This window comes from Odontomachus brunneus, unplaced genomic scaffold (assembly GCF_010583005.1).
Source record: "Odontomachus brunneus isolate Ranch 3 - 2012 unplaced genomic scaffold, Obru_v1 Obru_scaffold_096, whole genome shotgun sequence".
Taxonomy (NCBI): domain Eukaryota; kingdom Metazoa; phylum Arthropoda; class Insecta; order Hymenoptera; family Formicidae; genus Odontomachus; species Odontomachus brunneus.
This window is the reverse complement of record NW_022639546.1, coordinates 376084-395246: the sequence shown is the minus strand read 5'-3', so window position 1 is coordinate 395246 and position 19163 is coordinate 376084. Positions and strand designations below refer to the sequence as shown.

The 19163-nt window shown below is 36.6% G+C and overlaps 3 protein-coding genes across 13 annotated transcripts in view; 1 reads left to right on the top strand and 2 right to left on the bottom strand.

Moving 5' to 3' along the window:
* The window catches only part of LOC116848511 (beta-1,4-glucuronyltransferase 1), an 85482-nt gene extending 81673 nt beyond the window's left edge, over positions 1-3809 (bottom strand). The window contains exons 1-2 of one of the 2 annotated variants that reach the window (XM_032824670.1): positions 3655-3808; positions 2976-3480 (exon numbers count right to left, since the gene is read on the bottom strand). The gene's annotated coding sequence lies outside the window, so the exon portion shown is untranslated. Of the gene's footprint in view, positions 1-2975 lie in introns of both variants that reach the window. The other variant, XM_032824669.1, reaches the window with a different exon arrangement.
* An 838-nt stretch (positions 3810-4647) lies between these two features.
* LOC116848513 (carbohydrate sulfotransferase 5-like) lies at positions 4648-12734 on the top strand. 10 transcript variants are annotated; one of them, XM_032824678.1, is made up of 9 exons: positions 4648-5014; positions 6002-6073; positions 7365-7508; positions 8325-8372; positions 9485-9618; positions 9703-9938; positions 10025-10223; positions 10372-10551; positions 10714-12734. In XM_032824678.1, the coding sequence occupies exons 2-9, from the start codon at positions 6032-6034 to the stop codon at positions 11033-11035; spliced, it is 1305 nt and encodes a 434-aa protein (XP_032680569.1). In that variant the 5' UTR covers positions 4648-5014; positions 6002-6031; the 3' UTR covers positions 11036-12734. The 10 variants fall into 10 exon arrangements, with proteins under 10 accessions (XP_032680569.1, XP_032680566.1, XP_032680570.1 ...); XM_032824675.1 differs by having other exon boundaries at positions 8325-8381; XM_032824677.1 differs by lacking the exon at positions 4648-5014 and adding an exon at positions 5187-5680 and having other exon boundaries at positions 8325-8381.
* On the bottom strand, positions 12055-18227 carry LOC116848515. The gene is made up of 14 exons (XM_032824685.1): positions 18073-18227; positions 17151-17742; positions 16738-16801; positions 16299-16362; positions 15848-15911; positions 15262-15640; positions 14928-15050; positions 14680-14746; positions 14417-14475; positions 14010-14076; positions 13751-13809; positions 13343-13409; positions 13084-13142; positions 12055-12796 (listed from the first exon to the last, which is right to left on the bottom strand). Exons 8-14 carry the CDS (start codon positions 14696-14698, stop codon positions 12773-12775), a joined length of 354 nt encoding a protein of 117 aa, XP_032680576.1. The 5' UTR covers positions 14699-14746; positions 14928-15050; positions 15262-15640; positions 15848-15911; positions 16299-16362; positions 16738-16801; positions 17151-17742; positions 18073-18227; the 3' UTR covers positions 12055-12772.
* Positions 18228-19163: the final 936 nt, after the last annotated feature.

The following is a 19163-nucleotide window of genomic DNA, read 5'->3' as shown; positions in this document are numbered from 1 at the left end:
ATATATATATATATATATATATATATATATATATATATATATATATATATATATATATAACAGATTTTGCTAAACCAGCAGAAAATTTGCTGAACTAACAAATTATTTTTCTCCGTGAAATAATCGTAAAGTTTTCAGCCAATGTGAACTTAGTGTCTAACTTAAAAAAAAAAAAATAAATGTTTATACTATAGGTTTGTATCTCCTTGTTTACTTTGTTTATACTATAGGTTGTACCATAGGTTTGTAAGGATTAAAAAGTTAAAAAGTTTTTATCATTAATTGTCTTACGTTGTGATGATCATGAAAGTCTATCTGGGTAGTTTTATTTACTATTCCTTCTCCTTGTAAATTGTTTGACAGAAAGGTTCTAAGAGCAAATAATTGAAGAATCTTTTTTTAATACTGGCTACTAATATTCATCTTTCCCATTCTTCAATTATTTGCTCTTAGAATCTTTCTGTCGAGTAATTTACAAGGAGAAGGAATAGTAAATAAAACTACCCAGATAGACTTTCATGATCATCACAACGTAAGACAATTGATGATGGAAACTTTACGATTATTTCACGGAGAAAAATAATTTGCTGGCCCAGTAAATTTTCTGCTGATCTAGCAAAATCTTTTCGTTATTATATGGACAGCAAAAAGATTTGCTAAGAGTATTAATCATTATTTGCTAGATATAATTTGCTGAATCTACAAATTATTTTGCTATAAGAACCATAATGAATTTATATAAACAATTGCAGTTTTGCTCCGATAGCAAATAAATTTGCTAAGGATACATTATTTTGCATCAATAGCAAATTAACGTGATTCTTAGGACAAATATACTCAACAAATTTTTTCTATCCTCGCAACGAAATTACTTCTGCTCTGATAACGAATAATTTGTAAACTTAGTTACGTCAACTAAATTTTTTTGATGTCACTACGAATATACAATAGCAACGACGATTTTGTTAAAAGAACAAAATTATTTTTCTCCGCGTTTAGTTACATTGAAATGACAAGTACACTGCATCAAGCATTGAATCTACATCATACAATGATGAATTCTACCGATGTAGAAAGAAATTTACTTAAAGTTCAGGTTTTCATGTTATACTTTATATAACATACTACTTCGAGCAAATTTTTATAATTTCTTTGATATTTTTTCGTATTTCTATTTCGTCATTCTATGTAATAAATATAAGTGCCATATAAACCACTTATAAGAATGCAATTTTTACAAACCGACTGATAAATTTATTGCTAAATGTATACACATCTAAATGTGTACATGTCTGCCTGGGTATGTTTAAAAAGAAAATGTAAAATACTTTATTAAAAGGCGAGTAATAGTCTAGAGTTAGCCTTCGAATTGAAAAAGTTGAAGACACGTGGAATTTAAGTGGAGCCAATCATGCAAGCTGTCAGAACGTAATTCAATCCGCATAACGTAACTGAGATTAATTCGACTTAATCGTTACTTAATTTGCGCGACGAATTGAATCAATGCAAAATCTTAAATCGCCGTGTCTCTTAATGCCGAGCAATGGCTTACTCAGCGGGCTCTGATTAGTCATGTATGTGTGTATGTGTATGTTAAGTATGTCACGTGTAAGTTTATTTATCGATAGGAACACATCTCAAAGTTTATGGCTCCATTTGTGTTAAAAAATTAATTACGTAGGCAATAAATATCAGATTCATTATTTTGCAATAAATTTTATATGAAATCGTAACATTTCATTTTACAGTCTTGAATACGAAATTGTCTCTGTTAGAACCGGTTTTTCAATGGCAGTTTAAACTTGGATTCAAGTTTAAACTTTATTCTAACAATGCGTTTGTTTTGTTTAAACAGAGTTTAAGTTGAAATCTAAGTTTAAACTATCATTGAAAAACCGACCGATAGTTGTTCGTAATTCCGAAACCATCGATGCCTACGTATATGTTTTCTAAGGAGAAGTCAGTTTTAAATTCGTTCAAGAGAGAACTTCTATTATTACAATCAAATTCAGAAACATTCGGGAAATTATTTAAGGTATATATAATATGCGAGGTTCGAGGCAACGCCAAACCATATCGCAATCCTGCTTTCAAAACACCTGTTTGTAATGGTCTGCTTGTTTTTATATCCGCGAATGTCATACATTACGTACACGCTTCTGCCGCAAACAACAGTTTTTGCAATATCGTCTTTTAAACATGGTAAAGTCACATGATCGTGTCTAAAGACGCAACTGCTTATTGCACAATCGAAATTTTTGAAGTCTAACTTGTCAAAAAACGGTCTAACTTCTTAAAAAATGGAAGACTTTACAACTTGATCCTAAGATTGAATCATTCTTTCATTTTTCGATATTGGCAGGATGCGGCACAGAATCCCACATATGATGACTACCATCACCCGTCGTCCATCGTTATTCAAATAACATTATTTATTAAAAAATAACATCGCATATTACCTAACGTTACGGTGAATAGCGTTACGGTGAATGACGCGAGTGCGCAGTTTCATCTTTAGACCCGGCCACGTGATTTTAACGTTTACCGTATCTGAAAGACGTAAATATTTTCTAACGTGTGGACACCCTGAAATTTCGCACGATGGCGCAAAATACGCGCAAGGTCGTAGAAAGAAAAACAAGATCGCAGAGGCGCAAAGTGACGAAACAAACACACAAGCCTTCCCGCGTACCGATCATGCTGCACATGGCACTTAAGCTTAATCTGCAATGTGTTCTTTGCCTCCTGTTTCTCGTCTTGTGTCTTTTCTGGCTTAAAGCTTGAGGTTCGAGTCGGAGACAGAGATAAGGAGAAAAAAATAGGAAGCAAGGAAAATATTGTAGATAAAACTTCATTAGAGTTCATGACATCGCTGATATTGAATCGCGAGAATGATGATCTTTGAATCTTGTAGGCTCGCGTCTGTAACGATAGAGAGCTTCGCAGTGCGAAGGATATTTGGGAGCAGTACTCACCAATAATCCGTTCAGCTGCGCATCCTCCCGGCTGCCGATTCTCCTCCTCCGATACGGGGCCGTTCCTGGTCGCAACGTCAAGCAGCAGCAGTAACAGCAGTAGCCGGCGGCCGTGGAGTGACCAGACGCACCTCCCGAAAACCTCCGGCTTCGTCGCGACGCGATATTCCGTTCACGTCCTCACGAGGGGAAGAACCACGACGGCACGGCGATGCGGCGCATCTCGTCGGGAAACGCGACCCGCGTTTTATTTCCCTCGCGCGCTCTTCACGGCTTCTCGAACGACACCACGCGAGGGAGGCGAGGGCGACGATGGTCGAAGATCGGGCACTCTCTCACTCTCACTCACTCTCTCCTATCTTTCTCTCTCTCTCTCTCTTCCTCCCTCTCTCTCTCTTTCTTTCGCGTGCGCGCGCGCTAATCACGAAGTGTTACCGGTTCGGGACGAGAAACCCGGAGCATAACGAGTTTTCGGCTTGCTCCGGTGGGAAGGAGGGGTTGGAGACTGGGAGGATAAGGGGAAGAGAGAAAGAGAGAGAGAGAGAGAGAGAGAGAGAGGAAGAGAGAGAGAGAGAGAGAAAGAAAGAAAGAGAGAGTACGTATGTTAGCGTGTGCGTCGTGAGAGCGGTAATGGGTGAGAACGCGACGGATAAGCGAGAAGTTAGAAATGGACTGATACCCTTCGGCTGGACAAAAACTGCTACAGTTCGCGCGTCATGTCCGTCAGAGGAAGAGGGAAAGGAGAAGAACGACGCGCGCGCGCGTGCTGCGAGACGATCCTCCCCGCAAACACCAATGTGCCGCTCAAGCAACAGCATCCGACTGAAGCTCGCTGCGAGGCGCACGGCGACAAGTTGCGCGGCGCCACTAACGCCACTGCACGGCGGTCGAGTGTACTAGGTAGCGCGACGACTCGTAACCGGCTACCGAGCGATTTGAAATTTCATCCGTTCTCTTCGAAACTGCTCGTTCGCTCGTTTACATTCGCGCGCGTTCAAAAAAACACGTGAGAAACGGATTAAACTGCGCCTTGGAAGCTGGCGCGTTATCGATAATTGTCGCTTTTGGGAATAACCAAGTGACATTTCGATTGAGATGTCGCTTGTATGATTATCGATTGCTGGAAGAAAAGATAGCTACGAAATATCGCACGTTTGCTAACGCTCGCGATGAGATATCGCGAACTCAGTATTTTCATAAATACATCGTAACTAACTTTCGGCAATCAATATTGTCTGACCTTTAGATTGATAACCTAACCTAACCTAAGCTAACGCATGCAATTTTGCGTATAAAATTCCGCATTTAAAACCTATTAAAATTGCGTATAATATTTAATGATATCGGAGCCTTTTCGGAGAGGTAAAACCGTACGTATAAAAAATACACCTAATTCATGTCCAAAACGAGAAACGTCCACGATCCATAACGTGAGGCATCCTCGATATATCTGCATCCGGCTCTTATACGTCACGCCTCGAAGTACGTTCGTTTTGGCTGCTCCGTTTCCCGCCGCTCTCCCCGTTTAAGATGCAATGCAGGTAAACGGATTTCTCTCTTCCTCTCCTTTTCTCTCTCTCTCTCTCTCTCTCTCTCTTCCCCATTCTCCATACTAACGAAAGAGGGAAGGAGAGCGGAGTGTGCGAAGTGCAGCGGTAACGAACAGACCTCGTGACACCACCACGGTATATTGTATTGCGCCTAAATGGCGCGCCGCGCCTGGCACGAGCCGCAATACGGCTCTACCGCCGCCGACGGAGTGTGGCCGAGTGAGTCAACCGCCCGTTAGTAGGCCACCGATCGTCGTCGGCTGTCGCGATGGACGTCGCTCATCGTCGACATCGTGTCGCATGTAGTCCTTACGTCCTCGTGATGAGTCGCGACCTCCCGCGACTCCTGCAGCCGTCTCAACAACCCGCTCGGCATTGAGCGGCATGACGAACATCCTCGCGTCGTTATCGCCGTCATTGTTGTCGAATGTGCCATTGTTGTTATTGCGGTCGAATGTGCAGTAGCGAGTGCACGAGCGCAATTCCAAGGTAAGAGAAACGAAGACGGGAGGCGCATTTCCGTTCCGCCGGTGTGTGCGAATGTAACACGAGCGAGAGAGAAAGAGAAAGGGAGAGAGAAAGAGAGAGAGAGCGAAAGAGAGAGGAAGCTTAGAGCGGGACTGTAGGAGCGAGAGCGTGAGAGGGGAGCCTCGTCCCCGCCCGGCAGCTTGCGAAATCGCGTAACAATCAGCTTATCGCACTATAATTTCGCGGTATCAACAGTTAGCGGCGGAATTTGTACGTCCGCCGCCCCGCTTCTGACGAGGCTGAAGTTCGTCGCAAATCGCGCGCGTGCCACCGCGCTTTTTGCTGCCCGTCGTCGTAGCCGCTGCTCGAAACCATCCGTCTTTCCGAGTGCCGCTCGACTGTGCCGATATTGCGGAACCGCGAGTGTAATTTCGCGAGTCGATTATACATCCGCGAACTCGATCATCCTCCCTTTTCCTTTCCCGAGTCGTAAAAAAGTTTTATCGGCTGTCCTACCGCACCACGTCAGCCGCGATCACCGTCGTTGCCGCCGATAACCGCAGTCGACTATACTCTATTCTGCACGCGTACTATAGATGGACCAGTCGGAACTGTAATTAAGAGAGAACAGAGAAGCAACGATATCTCAGCCAATTCTCTCTTTTTCTCTCTTTCTCTCTGTCGATGGTGCGAAGTCAACTTAAATAATCGAAAGATCGATTGACGTGAACGTCGTACGAAACTCGAACCGAGCGCTAGAAGCGTAACGCGCTTATAATTTCGTGCCCGCCATATTGCTTTTTTCGAATGTTCAAAAATTCAAGAGTTCTAATTTTGAATTCAAGCGTTAATGTTTTTTTTTCCTTTTCTTTTTCAATTTTGCGTCACGAAGTGCATTATTTTTACGAGTCGAGTCGATCCAGCGACGCGTTTGACAGTTGCCTGCGGATGTTTTATCACTGTGCTGCCTATCGCTATTAGATACTAGCGAAAAGCGTTTGGTTTTAGTGATATGAAGAATTGCCGTTGGCACGGACGATGACGAGGTTTTATTTAGCGGAGGATCTCGTTCCACAGAAGGTGAGACGAATCGCGTCCCCGTTACCGCAATTAATTTCAATCGATCGTTCCGCCGCCGCGACCTTATCGCGCCCCCGTTATCGCCGAATTGCAAAGAGGCAAGAAACTCCTTTTACTCTTTTTATCGCAATCTTCAGTTAATTAAGCTCATACCGCCGCTCAGTCTTCCATAGTCACGAATATTAAATATTATCACGATTAGTAAAGTATTCATGAACGTAGAGTCAAATCATTTGACGATCCCATGAGGGGCCGTGCTTTCTTTTTTTAATAAATGGCGTAACGCGATGCTGTTATCGCAAATGATTTATAGCAGCGGGACTCGATCACTGTTTATCGAATACCGCGGCTCACTTCACGTCAATAGGATATTGAACATGGACCTTTCGCTATCCCTCCTTGTTGCATACATTATACTCTGAGTGGTGATTAAAATAACAGTTAAATAAGAATTCAATCACTGCCCACATATATGTTACAAAGTATCGAATAGATTACAGTGAAGTATTTAACTCGTGAAGTGCATTAACTCATGTAATGAGTTTGTATTAAATTGTATTAAATTGTATTTAATTGTATTAAATTTTCTATGTGTGATCAAGTTACCATAAAGTATGTAAAGAAGTTGAATCAACAAACTCTTCAGAAATATAGAAGATATAAAAATGAACATTTTTTTTTATATAATGCTTTGATAGTGATGACGACTGCTTATCACGTTATGTCACGCGCTTTATCTTGATGTATCGTTTACTAACGCCGATCGTCATTATGATAAAGTGAATCACTCTTGTGTTTTCTCCTCGGAATAAAGATACGACTTAATGCTAGAATGCCCGAAAATAAATAATTCTTAGAATTATGAGAATAAATGATTCTCAGAAAATCACTATAAATCATAATTAAAAAAAAAAAATAATTTAAAAAATCATTTTGATTACTTGCGATTCTAACATCTTAAGATTTTCTTTGTTTCTCATTACTCATATTAATAACTTATGAACATTTTAAGAATATAATTAAAAATTACAGGAAAAATATTTTTTTCCTAAACCACGAGAAACAGAAATAGCGACAATAAGAAGACTTTAAAGAAGTCAAAATGACTCCATCTCCGGCACTCTATTATTAATTGCTGCTGCATTTTTGCAACGTTTTGTTTCGACGCTACACGACATGAATTAAATATTTTGTTGTAACCGCAAGGGTATTAATTTGGGTTATAATTGAATCCGCTCCCCTCCCGCGTATATATCACTCAATATGTATAAATTATTTTTATCTTTTTAAGTTGCTGCGCTTTATAGGAATAAGGATGTCGAGGCGGCTGAGTTTCTATGGTCTGGTAGGCCTGGCGTCTGTCTGCATCTTCTTCCTAGCGTTTAATCAGCGCTACAGCAGCTACCTCGAGCATCGACTGCAGCCGGTGATATCGGTCAGTAAAAATTCGGAGGTGGAGATTGCTCTAAAATTGAGTCACGCCAAACACGCTCTTTCCGATGGTAAATTCTAACTTTCGCACCTAACTTTTTATCCAACTCTTTCTTTCTCTCTCTCTTCACATACTAACGATACTCTCGTACAGACTACATAAGAGATTGATGATTCTTCTTCTCCTTCTGTCGCCATCTCTTCTCCTGCTCCCTTTTCTCACGTTGTTTCAGGACTATCGTTACAGAATGTCGGAATACCTCTCCAGAGATGTGCGCTAAATATTCTTATAACATACTTATATACCGTGTCGAATCTTGGTTTCATAATCTCATAATTCAATTTGAAGTCAGACTCACGTTAATTGAGAATTGGAGTACACTTGAGAGCACTCCTCGATAAATAATATTAATACAATAAAGTGTAGTGTTTTTTTATAATCAGCTGAATAATGAACTGATAACTGATTCATTATCTGTGAAATATCAAAGGACACGAATTCTTCTCTTCTGAAATCTAACGACAATCCGGAAAACACTTATAATTACTTATCGAAAAGTCGGCATGCTCGTAGATTAGCACTAATTAGTAATATACACTTTCACTTTTTAAACTAGTGTAACAATTTATAGCCTCACGGCATACTCATCGGTACTTGCACTTATGCATCTCCAATAAACATTAACACACGCTATTTAGACCGAGAAAGAGGGAGAAAGATCATTATCCTATGTCACATCAGTGGTAGATACATTCGTGTTCGCAATGCAGACGCACAAACGAAAACGCTAAAACGTCGATGCTTTCTTCTTCGATGTAGGATGTTGAGATAAGGCCACGGACTACAAAAATTCAAGAGCCAGTAACGGTAAGCCAGGTATGCACGTGTGTATCAATGTAATGTGTAAATATTATTGCTTTTTATTAAGCACAGTGTTAGAGAGTCTTATCTTATCTTTATATTGATGGAAACATTAACGTAGGTCAGGATATTTTACTTTTTATTTTATTTTTATTTTCAGAGACGTTTATTTTTCTTAAATTTAATGTTACACCTTATCAGTATTGATAAGTTATATTGCATAAGAAATTTACGGATCATTTTCAATATGATTTGTTTTTATATTATTTCATTAACTGATAACGGAAGATTTTATTAAATTTTATATTATAGATATAGACATATATAGACATATTATAAAATTTTATAAACAAATGATAAAATCACAAGAAAACAGCATATATCCTCGATAAAGTTTCCTCGCATTACTGTAGATTTTATCTTTATTATATATAATCTCGTATTGAAGTTTATTGTGTAAATTGTGCTAATTTAACAAAGTATTTGTTTATTATATGCATTACTTGTGTTTGCCACTTATTCTCTCTGCTTTAAAATAACGTTAGTAAATAACTTTCCGCTTTGCTTGCTTTAAAACACAAAAGATAAGTGATACTCTCATCACAAACCTATTATACATATTTAAATCTCTTTTTGACAACAAATAGGTGGAAGTATAAACGGCTACTGTAAATATAATAGATTAACATCGCGGCCACAAAGGTTGATACACTTGTTTTTGGTACATTTTAGAATCCATTCGACGGAAGAATTTGTCTTTGAAAAGTTCGAGGACATAGTTTTTCTAATCATAAGTTCGAAAACATGTCGAGAAGAAAACTGTGTGTCAATCTTTATAGCCGCAATTATACATTATTTGTGTGATTTACAGTTTTAGATTTGTTAAAATAGCAGGTTGATACACTGATTAACATTCTTCTATAAAAGTTTATTCGCTTCTATGCAATTATAAAATCGTTACTTCTTCCTGCTCCGTATTTAAGAAACGTATGTTGCATATTCATTTCAAAGTTATGTTCTCTAACGCTGAATTTATTTGTAATGTTGCTAACATATTGTATATTTGTATATTGTAGTGAAATATTTCTCTTTCGTAATCTGATCAATCTAATTTATAGGCATATATCACAGGATCCGCGGACAATGCAACAATCAACGAAATTCAGGAAGTGGTCGATCAGCAAAGAAAGGCGATTAAACGGGATATGGAAAATTATGAGTATCCAAACGGAAAATATGGGATAAACGTGAGGTAAAAAATCATTGGGACGTTACCTTCAGAAACGTTTTAAGTGAAAGTTAAGATAGAGAATGTTAAACCTCTCGTTTGTTGCAGCAAACTCGAAGATCTGGTGATGGAACAAGGAGGTAGACCTATGAAAAGCGTAATTTTGACGAGTTGGAGAAGTGGCAGCACGTTCCTTGGCGATGTGGTCAACGCTCATCCGGCAAACTTTTATCACTACGAGCCGTTGCTTGATTACGGAATCGTGCAGATCAGAGGACCGCCGCTCGCCGATGAGTCCCTAACGAAGATCATCTCTTTACTGAAATGTGAATTCAAAGAACTCGGTAACTTCACACTCTGTTAATTTATATTTCGCGATCGCGCCTTGTCGCAAAATTAACGATTATATGCGATTGCAATTGTGCTGCAGATCGTTACCTGAATTATGGGAAGACTCATCCCTGGGTTTTCAATCACAACACACACTTATGGCGACAGTGTCAGGCGCATAAACGTATCTGCTGGGATCCGCGTTTCGTATCCAAATTCTGCCGGTTGTTTCCTTTCCAGTCGATGAAGCTTGTGCGATTGAGGCTGCGTGTAGCGGAAAGGCTGTTAGCTGAAGAAAAGTAAGGAATCAGCATTAAGGGCATGATGAGCGTATTAATATTCAGAAATATCTAAAGAAATATGTTTAATTTAGTAAACATTCTTTAGACGTTGGCTATGGATATCATGTTGTTTCGGTCTGTAAAAATGCACTCATTCACGTTGCAGTTTAAACGTGCGATTAGTCCTACTTATTCGTGATCCGAGGGGCATTTTGCAATCTAGAAAACACAGGGAATGGTGTCCCGCCAAGCCCGACTGCTCCGACCCGAATCTGGTTTGCGCAGATATGGTGTCGGATTTTATCGCGGCGGTAGAGCTCTCGAGGAAATATCCTCATTCATTCAGGTACTATTCTCATAAGATTATAATTGTAGTGTTACTTGATCAATTATTTGAAGATAATATCTGCTATAAAGATTTATTCGATAGTATTTACTGGTAATAATCGTGTCCTATGCAAGTTACGTTTACGTTAACGGGACAGTCTAAACGCTGAATTTTTTATAGAGTGGTACGCTACGAAGACCTATCCGTGGACCCCTACAAGCACGTAAAGGAGCTTTACAATTTTTACGGCTTGGACTTTCATGTGAATGTGAAACGATTCCTGGACACGCACACCAAGAACGACGTGGGTGGTGTGTCGAGTACCTTCCGAAATTCCAAAGTCGCGCCTTTCCACTGGCGGGCGGATTTAGACTTTGAGGAGGTGCGTGAGATACAAAAGATCTGCGCGACCGCCATGCGACTATGGGGATATGTGATGGCTTCAAATTCCACCCACCAGAAGGACTTCGATCCTATCACGGATTACCGGCTTCAGTTGTGACAACTGGCGGATCGCGTGCTCAATGTAGATATGTTGTATAGCGTATCGATATAGCGAGTGGAACTGCGACATTACACAGTTCGTATAAATATTTACGGGAAAGGTGCTAGCGGTCACTCATAAGAGTGGCGCCGTAACAAAAATATGCATGAATGTCGGTTAATTCAGGAGTGAAGGCCATCAACTTTTTCCATTTTTGCGAGACCAATAAGGCAAAACCGTTCTTTCTAAAGCAGATTGACGGGTACAGAGCTTGTTCGTAATTTTTCGACCGTACGACAGCCTAGCATCACTTGTGAACCGAGTGTTGGGCACGAAGGATATACACCAAGTTCCTGAGACCCTGGTGTGTCGGCGAAAATACTGTCTATCCATATCGACGCAAGTGTCGTCGCAGATGCATTCGAAATGTTTCTAAAGGCTGTGAATTTTTCGAGGAGTTATTTCGTATCATATATGTATAAACTTATAAGATTCGAATTCGGGAATACTCGTGAAATCGAAGAAGATATTATAAATTAAGGAACGATATTAATAGCGAGAGGAAGATTTTAACTATCGATCATTGACATTCAAGTTTCTTTCGCGCGAGTCTATCGAGTCTTGCAACATTTCGAATCATCAGCAACGTTGAGAATTTATATCTGCGCTACCTGACGGAAAAATTTCCACCAACAACATTCAATGTGATTCATAGAGGAAGTGCGGTCGCGATATCAATTAATTCGTTCACCCTATGGAACACTCGAATATTGAAATTTCTTGCTCATGCGGCGCCGCGATGTTTCGAGAACGATATGTGTCGAGGACGAGAACACCGAGTTTCCATTCTACCGGCCTTCGTTCGACGCGGCCGACGATTATCGAGAATACGGACGCGACCAACTCGCGCGAGCGTGTAATTTTTATAACGTACGACACAGTCGTATAGCACTGCACATTTTAGATACAATAGAATTATATTATCGCGAGCTGTTTGTCGGCGCGACTTAGATTATAAGAGAAGATACCTTTTCGAATCTTTACACGCTATCGATTAGCAGTCAGGACTGACAACCTGTCCGGTACACACTTCGTTATGTATTATAGTGCGATTATATTATATTATACCCGCGCGAATGTACTTCTCGCGTCCTTGCATTGTATGCACCGGACACTAGATTGTCTGCTCTCTGTGTAAATCGATTAAGATTTATTATAACGTGAATTCACTTAAAGTTTAACATTAATTTCGATATTTAGCTACATTATGTTAGTAATATTATTAGAGTTCGGGCGTTCAAGAGCTAAAAATGAGGCATTACGACTATGTTCGTGGCTGAAAAAATTTCTGATCAGAATTCCTAGTCTCAAATTCTCATCCTAGTTATTTTCCTTGTTATATAATCACGTTTGTTTTCCACGGCGTATTGTATACATATATGCACCCTCGAGTATAAAACGAGAAAACAAACAGAACGGAAGAGGTTTTCTTACATATGGATTAAATCTTGCGCGTTTCGGACAATGCTAGTATGCCGTCGATCAGGATTGATAAGATGTAAATTCGCAATACCATTTTCGTGCGGTCTTGCGCTGTTGTTGTTACGTTTATGTGGAATGGGTATCTAGTCCAAAGGGAACGCATATTATTTCGTATTTTGTACCTTAGACGTAATATAAAAGTTATAATTAATAAAAGAATCGTGTTTCTACGCAACATCCGCTATTTATTTCCTCTTTTATTATATTATTACTTCACTTTTTTACAGCTTTGTCTCTCTAGAAAAAGAAATAGAACAAGCAGTTAACTAATGACACGTTCAAACTGCAACTTGCATCATTTATCCATTGTTTCAGCGAAACATTTAGCCAATATCATTTTTTATCATAGCGTATATCGTACACATCATATAAAAAAAAATAACAAATATTTAAAATATCTATCGCAAAGATTTTGCGCGTTGAAACAATTCATACTTGCATTATTAATTATTAAAAATATTTAAAAAATTCGCACGCGTTAAAAAAAATATATAAAATATATATTTTATAAAACATCTTATCACCTTTATCTCTCTCACATAGGAATATCTTGTATGGATGTTAGGGGCCACATTTAATGTATCTGCAATAAAGGAGTAAACGATTATTTGATCGAATACATAAGAAAATTTAAAATTTTATCTATTGCCGAATCAGTGAGGGCAAGTTATATAATCAATTTGTCATTATAGCGTATAAATTTATATCATTATTTGTTTTTTGCAAAATTGAAAGTATTAATTTTCATGTAAATTAATACAGCGTTTATCTTAATGTATTTACCTTTAAATCGCACCTGCATAAGCGATATAATCGATTGCATTGATATAGATAGCATGCTGATACTAATCTGAAATTAAACACAAAGTACTCTTATTATACGGAATATTTATATAGGATCACGATAGTTTCAATATTCAGTTATCAGATAAAAAAACTTAGCAGCAAAGTATTTTCAGACATATGCTTGTCAGGTTTAATCATCATGTTAGAATATAATGCATTAGAAAATAAAATATATAAAATTTTACTCAAATGTGAAAGGAATTTAATGCAATTATTATTATTGCAGATGTGTTCTGTCTTCTTTAATTTCTTGTTGTAGACAAACACATTTATCATTTATCACGAAAATATTTAAAAAATTCATCAAAATATATAAAATATCTATTTTATAAAACATCTTATCACCTTTATCTCTCTCACATAGGAATATCTTGTATGGATGTTAGGGGCCACATTTAATGTATCTGCAATAAAGGAGTAAACGATTATTTGATCGAATACATAAGAAAATTTAAAATTTTATCTATTGCCGAATCAGTGAGGGCAAGTTATATAATCAATTTGTCATTATAGCGTATAAATTTATATCATTATTTGTTTTTTGCAAAATTGAAAGTATTAATTTTCATGTAAATTAATACAGCGTTTATCTTAATGTATTTACCTTTAAATCGCACCTGCATAAGCGATATAATCGATTGCATTGATATAGATAGCATGCTGATACTAATCTGAAATTAAACACAAAGTACTCTTATTATACGGAATATTTATATAGGATCACGATAGTTTCAATATTCAGTTATCAGGTAAAAAAAACTTAGCAGCAAAGTATTTTCAGACATATGCTTGTCAGGTTTAATCATCATGTTAGAATAATACATTAGAAAATAAAATATATAAAATTTTACTCAAATGTGAAAGGAATTTAATGCAATTATTATTATTGCAGATGTGTTCTGTCTTCTTTAATTTCTTGTTGTAGACAAACACATTTATTATTTATCACGAAAATATTTAAAAAATTCATCAAAATATATAAAATATATATTTTATAAAATATCTTATTACCTTTATCTCTATCACATAGGAATATCTTGTATGGATGTTAGGGGCCACATTTAATATATCTGCAATAAAGGAGGAAACGATTATTTGATCGAATATATAAAAAGAAAATTTAAAATTTTATCTATCGCCGAATCAGTGAGGGCAAGTTATATAATCATATTTGTCATTATAGCGTATAAATTTATCATCATTTATGTTTTTTGCAAAATTGAAAGTATTAATCTTCATGTAAATTAATACAGCGTTTATCTTAATGTATTTACCTTTAAATCGCATCTGCATAAGCGATATAACCGACTACATTGATATAGATAGCCTGCTGATACTAATCTGAAATTAAACACAAAGTATTCTTATTATACGGAATATTTATATAGGATTACGATAGTTTCAATATTCAATTATCAAGTAAAAAAAAACTTAGCAGCAAAGCATTTTCAGACATATGCTTGTTAGATTTAATCATTATGTTAGAGTAATGCATCAGAAAATAAAATATATAAAATCTTACTCAAATGTGAAAGGAATTTATTGCAATTATTATTATTGCAGATGTGTTCTGTCTTTCTTAATTTCTTGTTGTAGACAAACACATTTATCACTTATCACATGCATCTCACATTTTTCGTTTTTCCTGAAAAAAAAAAAATTATTTTCATTAATTTTTTGTCACTTATGACACAATCACAAGGAGTAACATATATTAATAAATCAGATAATTTGTATCACCATATTTTATATGTAAGACAGGGATAACTAAATAAATCATCATAGAAAAGACATAGTTTTGTAACGTTCTCTCTTTAGTGTATTGATAATTTGATCAGAAAGTTTTAATTACTTACATGATTGAGATATTTTATTTTTGTTTTTCCATGCAAATGTAAATTGCTCCTTAAATATATTTTCTTTCCTTCCAATGGTACGCTACAGTCCAAGTACAGCGCCAACGCCTACCTCTCTTTACGTATACCTGTGGTGTGCACGCAGGTATACGTAACACAGGCATACGGGACCTACATTTTTAACGCCAATTCCGAACGGCAGATTTTGAGGTCTTCGTAGCAAAGATATTCTTAGGGACTTGCCTCCGAGAAGGAGATACGAGCGCATGAAAATTTTAGGTTCCATCTGGGATCGAACCCGGGACTTTTAGTAAAATTCTTCATTCTGCTTCACGATCAAAATTTATTTTCTATCATCATCCATTTTCTAGGAAAACATCTGAAATAATATTATAATTAGGACATGCATAACCATTTATATAATTTCATTAAAATTAATATTTTTCAGAAATAACATTATTCTTCATGTATATTCTGATTGACTAGGGCAGGTTGATTCATCATATATTAATTGTGATATTGAGATATATTCTTTTAAGTTCTTCTTTTAAGTTTAAAATGATATATAATATATATTACAACTTACATGAATTTCCATTCTTGGAAACACTTTCATGATTCTCATGAATCATAACTGACTTCTCCATTTCCTGTTAAAATCGTGTTAAAACGATTATAAACCAATATACATTGCATAAATTGTTAAAAAAATTGCTTTTAATGATTTTATCAGTAAACTGGATCAGTCATAGATTCTCAGGCTGGGGCAGTATAATTGCATCATAGTATGTGCATTTGATGAGGTTAATGCATAAAAATTTACATAATATTGGAGAAGGTAAATGTTACGTGATATTCTCAAATGTAATTCTGAAGATATTGATTAGCAAACAACTGAGCACGATATAAACCCAACTTGATTAGATTATCAATCAAATAAAGGATGATAAATCATATATTAATTGTGATATTGAGATATATTCTTTTACGCTTTTCTTTTAAGTTTAAAATGATATATAATATAAATTACAACTTACATGAATTTCCATTCTTGGAAACGCTCTCATGATTCTCATGAACCATAACTGACTTCTCCATCTCCTGTTAAAACAATTACAAATCAATATACATTGCATAGATTGTTAAAAGAAGTTATTTTTAATGATTTCATCAGTAAACTGGATCAGTCATAGATTCTCAGGCTGGGGCAGTATAATTGCATCATAGTATGTGCATTTGATTAGGTTAATGCATAAAAATTTACATAATATTGGAGAAGGTAAATTACGTGATATTCTCGAATATAATTCTGAAAATATTGATTAGCAAACAATTGAGCACGATATAAACACAACTTGATTAGATTATAAATCAAATAAAGAATGATACATCATATATTAATTGTGATATTGAGATATATTCTATTACGCTCTTCTTTTAAATTTAAAATGATATATAATATAAATTACAACTTACATGAATTTCCATTCTTGGAAACACTCTCATGATTCTTATGAATCATAACTGACTTCTCCATCTCCTGTTAAAACAATTACAAATCAATATACATGGCATAGATTGTTAAAAGAAGTTGTTTTTAATGATTTTATCAGTAAACTGGATCAGTCATAGATTTTCAGACTGGGGCAGTATAATTGCATCATAGTATATACATTTGATTAGGTTAATGCATAAAAATTTACATAATATTGGAGAAGGTAAATATTACGTGATATTCTCAAATGTAATTCTGAAGATATTGATTAGCAAACAATTGAATATGATATAAACTCAACTTGATTAGATTATAAATCAAATAAAGGAACTAATGCTTGCAAAAGATCACAATGATATTTCTCCCAACATATAATAAACAAAATATTACTCACACATCGAGTATGGACGAGCATGATCTATTGGGTCAGTCAAAGTTCAATTTTGAATTAATTTTTATTTATTTTTAAGGTCCTCAAACTGATCAACTTATCAAACTGATCTTCTCAGTCAAATTATTCTGTAATGATTGAAACGAGAAATAGTCAGATGGTGCAATACATAGAGGATACAATATCCTAATTCAGTTTTTTGAGCACATAGTTTGCATTGTAATGTAAAATCTGGCTTTGTCATGATGGAACACACTAATTAATTTAAAAATTGATTTTTTAATCTATCGTCCTAGTAAAGAATTGGCTACAGATATATGGCCCAATTTTTTCAATTTCATTTTTACTTTTATATTTGTTTTCTACGCATAAAAAACGATTGTTTTATTAATATTGTAGAGTTTCAACTAAATCGGAGAACTTTAAATTGTATAATTTTACCATAGAAACATTTACATCCTTTATAAATTTAAACAACATGATGCAAATGCATTTTGATGTTTATTTTCAAATAATTACAGGAGTTTTTTGACTGACCCAATACTTAATAGACACCCTCCGACGCTTGATAGCGGGTGGTTTTACAAATCCCATTCTAAAATAAAGGAAAATGGATGCTGAATTCAACGGCATACAGAACACATGGCAATGGTATATAAAAATCAATATAATCAGACTCGTAATAAGATTATAATCAAGAAACGATCATACGAACGAGACTACAAATGTGTCGTCATCATCGAAAAGCATCAAAAAAATGTGCCCACGTTGTGTGATAAAATATTATATAATTTAAAAAATATAATTCAAAGTATTATACGCAAGAAGAATTGTGCGTAAGAAGCTTGTTATGAGATGCTCAAGCAACGAATTTAGGTGGATGACGATGGATTCTCGAAAATATATATTCAGATTTAGTACGTACCTTTTCTTTGTCAGACAATACGACGTAGCTCACGCAAGGTTCAGAAGCGAAATGAACGACTGTGAACGATCACATACGATGAAAAAAATGCTGTGACGATGATGAGGGAAATTTTCGCGCATGCGTAATGCAGGATTCACACGCATACGACGTCCAATATCCAATAGGAGAACAGCTTTTTAATAGAGAATTCAATTCTCCATTGGAAAGTTATTCTTTTATTGGATACCGGATGTCGTACGTTGGATAGCGGTGTGAATCCTACATAAAGCTGATATTTCACGTGTCGTACGATAAGCTTTTTGGATACGTTCATTGGTTGACAAACAGAGAACCTAGAAATACTCTATTCGCCAATAAACCAATAAACATATCCGAAAAACTTGTCGTACGACACGTGAAATAGCACCCTAAAGGTGCCTTTACATGGGAATATCGAGCGTCGAGCGTTAAAGCGGTAACCAATCAATGTGCCACTTTCCGCAAAAACTACAAGTATATTTCTGAAACCTGATACGTTGATTGGCCAACGCTTTAACGCTCGACGCTGGAACGCTCCCATGTATCGGCACCTTTAAAGTGCGTTCTTATTTAGCGCGTCACGCGTCGCGTCGTCGGTCGCGTCACGAGTTTAACCAATCAAATAGTTCCATTGGAACAAGCGCGTCGTACATCGCGCGTCGCATGATCCCAATTAGAGGATTTGATTGGTTAACTTGTGACGCAGGCAGACAACGCGACGCGTGACGTACTCAGTGGGAACTCAGCCTAAGACTGATGCAGGATTCATACCGCGTCCGATGTCCGACGTACGACGTTCAATATCCAATAAAAAAATAGCTTTCCAATGGAGAATTGAATTCTATATTAGAAAGCTGTTCTCCTATTAGATATCGGACATCGTAGTCGGACATCGGACCCGGTGTGAATCCTGCATGAGTTCCCACTTAGCGCGTCACACGTCGCGTTGTCCGTCGCGGACCAAATCGTCTCATTTTATTGCCTAACTTTACGACGAATAAAATGGGACGATTTGATTGGTCCGCGAATGACGACACGACGCGTGACGCGCTAAGTGGAAACGCACCCTA

What these genes read in the sequence shown, in the direction of transcription:
- LOC116848515 (XM_032824685.1), bottom strand. An exon ending in CCTATGTGAGAGAGATAAAG is followed by an intron (nt 13,410 to 13,750) that starts GTGATAAGATGT and finishes GTTTAATTTCAG; the next exon opens with ATTAGTATCAGCATGCTATC. An exon ending in TATGCAGGTGCGATTTAAAG is followed by an intron (nt 13,143 to 13,342) that starts GTAAATACATTA and finishes CCTTTATTGCAG; the next exon opens with ATACATTAAATGTGGCCCCT.
- LOC116848513 (XM_032824675.1), top strand. Translation starts at nt 6,032, where the DNA reads ATGACGAGGTTTTATTTAGCGGAGGATCTCGTTCCACAGAAG. An exon ending in AGGATCTCGTTCCACAGAAG is followed by an intron (nt 6,074 to 7,364) that starts GTGAGACGAATC and finishes TATCTTTTTAAG; the next exon opens with TTGCTGCGCTTTATAGGAAT. An exon ending in AGGCTGTTAGCTGAAGAAAA is followed by an intron (nt 10,224 to 10,371) that starts GTAAGGAATCAG and finishes TTCACGTTGCAG; the next exon opens with TTTAAACGTGCGATTAGTCC.